The 3,443-nt window shown below is 38.9% G+C and overlaps 1 protein-coding gene across 1 annotated transcript; it reads left to right on the forward strand.

Annotated features, from left to right (window-relative positions):
• The first annotated feature begins 1,643 nt into the window (after positions 1–1,643).
• On the forward strand, positions 1,644–3,063 carry LOC108569977. The gene has a single exon (XM_017931775.1). It carries the CDS (start codon positions 1,708–1,710, stop codon positions 3,052–3,054), a length of 1,347 nt encoding a protein of 448 aa, XP_017787264.1. The 5' UTR covers positions 1,644–1,707; the 3' UTR covers positions 3,055–3,063.
• The last annotated feature ends 380 nt before the right edge of the window (positions 3,064–3,443 follow it).

Here is a 3,443-nt window from a genome sequence, read left to right on the forward strand (position 1 = left end):
TGATATATTATTAATACTTTACAAAATCTAAATTACATAATTTGGGAAATAAAAGATCTTGTTGATACATCCCTTTGAACATTACAAATCGCTTTAGGTGTATAATAAATAAATAAATTAAGTAAAAAAAAAATGAGCATTTTCGGTTTCGCACGATGGTCGCATTTTAATAAGGCCGAAATATTCGGTAATTTATTTTCTGATTTTTTTTTCTGGTTGAATAACTTCAATGAGGGTAAAAATCAGCAAATTGAGCAGCGCCGTTCCGTACACCCTCATTCGCTCATTACATTTTCCACCCCCCCAAAGTAATTGAATGGTGAAAGAGAGGGAGAGAGAGAATGAATGGATGAGGCTGGAAGAGGTACGAAGAAAACGCGTGCATAAAAAAAAACAGCAGATTGGTTAAAGCAAGTTGCGGTTTTCAGTTACGAGGGGGGCGGCTGCAGTTTACGAGCGCAGACTTCCGTGCAAATGTCCATCGTCTGGCCCACCAACCACCGCCACCCTCTCGATATTATGGAAATTTTAAAAGCCGAAGTTGTCCTCCTCCACTCCCGTTTTTCAGTATTACGGCCAGCCAACCACCCTATGCAAATGCATATTTAATATTATTTACATATTAATACGACGAATAAACGTACGCTCTTAATATTTACTCGTCTTGTATAGTTTTCGTCTTGTACATAAACGATACAACTATGCTTCTGTCTCTTATGTACTTGCGCACTTACACATAAACTATTTCAATATCGAAGTTTGTATTAGATAATAACACTTGAATACATTATGTCTACACATTTCTATTTCAAATTCTTGTATAGTTTTTCGATTTTTTTTTGTAAGTTTAGTTTAAGATGAAATTAGAATCATCCAGCATCCCACGCTAAATATTGTATTATTACTTTACAAAGTCTGAGTTTTTGAATGAACACAAAACAATTCCACGAATTAAGTGATATACATTTATTAAGTTGGTACACAGTACAACATTCAATTCTAACTGTCAATCCAATGCCACTCGTATCGAGTCTCATGGTTACTAATGTATATTGAACCCTCCAGTACTCACGCTTTAATTTGTAACATCATTGGATACATTTGTATCCCATTAAATACTTGCTCATAACACAATTTTTTCTTTAAATACTGTATAAATGCAAAACAATAATGAAAAAACATATTTAATACTAAACATTAACATTTTCTCTTGGTCGTCTTATTGTAAAATATGTAATAATGAGGTTTTTATTACATATTCTACTATAGGTTTTGTCCATTTTCAGTTGTGAATATTTCCGAATGTGGAACATTATTTTTCTTACAGATTTGTATTAGATCACAGACATAATATTTACTAAGAATTTAGCATTTTTTAATTATTTTAACAATATTTATTGATTTTTCGTCACTTTTCTTATAAATCTTTTTTTATAATTTTACACATTGAAATTATAAATGCTTTTTTCGTATGCATTATTGGTTAAAACAATTGTATAATGTTGATTATTAACTAATGATTCGATTATTAACTAAAGTCGCGATTCGACCGTGTAGCCTAACGGTCGAGCTTCGCAGCGAGAGAAGAAGTCGAGCTACAGGAGTGAAAACCGCAGATTCACGCAGTAAGTGGTCATCACATTTTCTTTCAGCGAGGTGCGCACCTCCTTTCCCTTAGCGGATATCCGCTTCCCCATTTCCCCCATCATGGGGGAAACTCATTCAGGCGGCGACATGGACTCCACAGAGCTAGTCAACAAGAATCCAAATTCTAACCGAGAAACCATCAATTTTTTTAATGACCAAGACTCCGGACCATTCATAGTCAACGTAGAACCAACAGATCCTACTACAAACTCTACTAATTCTATTTCCCTGGGATACAAGCTTTCTCTATCTATTAAAAATAGAATAAACAAAGTGGAAAGTAGAGGAAGAAATAGGGTAGCCGTTTTCTTCAAAACTAAAAACTACGCAAATGAATTTCTTACCTCCGACTTTTTAGTCAACAACAAATTGAAAGCATACATTCCCTCTCATATCATATCCTGTAAGGGAATAATTCGTGATATCGATAGAACCATCCTTGAGGATGACATACAAAAAAACATGATATGCAGCGACAGTAGGGAAATACTTAGAGCGGAGCGAATCAATAGGAGAAGCCACAACGAAGCAGGCGAGACAGTATATGTCCCTACTAACTCTCTCATAATAACATTTAGAGGGAAACAACCCCCCGAGTCTGTGTCCATCTACTTAAACTTCCGAAGACCAGAAACCTATGTCCCCAGAGTCATCCAATGCTTTGGATGCCTCAGGTACGGACACACGAAAAAGATTTGTAAATCTAAACTAGTACGTTGTCCAGCTTGCTCGGAAAACCACCAAATAGAGTCCTGCCCCTCGAAAGACGACCCCACTTGCGCGTACTGCGAGGGCAAGCATCTAACCAACGAAGCAAACGTCAGGTTATCAGAGCGTAGATGTCCCGAATACTTAAAACAGAAACAGATTAAAGAGGCCATGGTCAGGCATAACTACAGTTTCTTCGAAGCGAGGGATCACCTATATCCAACACAACCCAGCTTCGAATGGGAGAAAGAGTTTCCGCGACATAACACCTACCAAGAAGACCCTCTTCCACTCAGACCGTCTGTGTTCACTAAAAATACATATGCCTCGACCTTAGTATCTCCCCCTAAAACCAATAAAACTAAAATAATATCTGTGCCGGCGCACAAGTACAGGACATCAGAACATAGCTATGCGAAAACAAGTCCTTCGCCAAAAAGGAAGAAGCCGAGGACTAGGAAATCACCAGACCTAGAATACCGACCACCAAAACCCCTTTTAAAGAATGAAGATCCACCTATCACCACCGACGAAGAAGCAGACGACGCAGCGATAGCGTTCCTACAAAAGCTGGCACTCAGCGCTAGCCAAGGGCGCTTTGGAACGAATAGTAGAATAACCGCAGCCATCCAGGAAATAATAAGATTGTTAAGGGACCCTAAAGCATACCAAAATGGATCAGAGACTAACAGTAGTTAGTTGGAACGTACGGTCTATACATTCCAACGCTACTGACCTTAGACACATCTGCAATACCAACCAAATCGACTTCGTTCTTCTAAACGAAACCTGGCTTCGCCCAGGAAGCAGATGTTCTATTCCTAAGTACAAGTCACTACACAACAGAAGACAAGACGGAAGGGGAGGAGTCTCGATCCTGGTTAAAGCCTCGATACAGGCTTCCCTCTTTATTCCAACATTTCGGCATCCTCCCAACGCCCAATTCGTCATCGCCAGACCCACGGAATTCATATCATAGCGGCTTACATCCCCCCAAACATAACCATGAGAAGGGACAACTGGGAAAACCTGTTAGCGACCGTTGATTCCCCTTATATTCTCATGGGAGATTTGAACGCTCATCACCC

The sequence above is a fragment of the Nicrophorus vespilloides genome, unplaced genomic scaffold (genome assembly GCF_001412225.1).
Source record: "Nicrophorus vespilloides isolate i.1.1-1 unplaced genomic scaffold, Nicve_v1.0, whole genome shotgun sequence".
Classification (NCBI taxonomy): Eukaryota; Metazoa; Arthropoda; class Insecta; order Coleoptera; family Silphidae; genus Nicrophorus; species Nicrophorus vespilloides.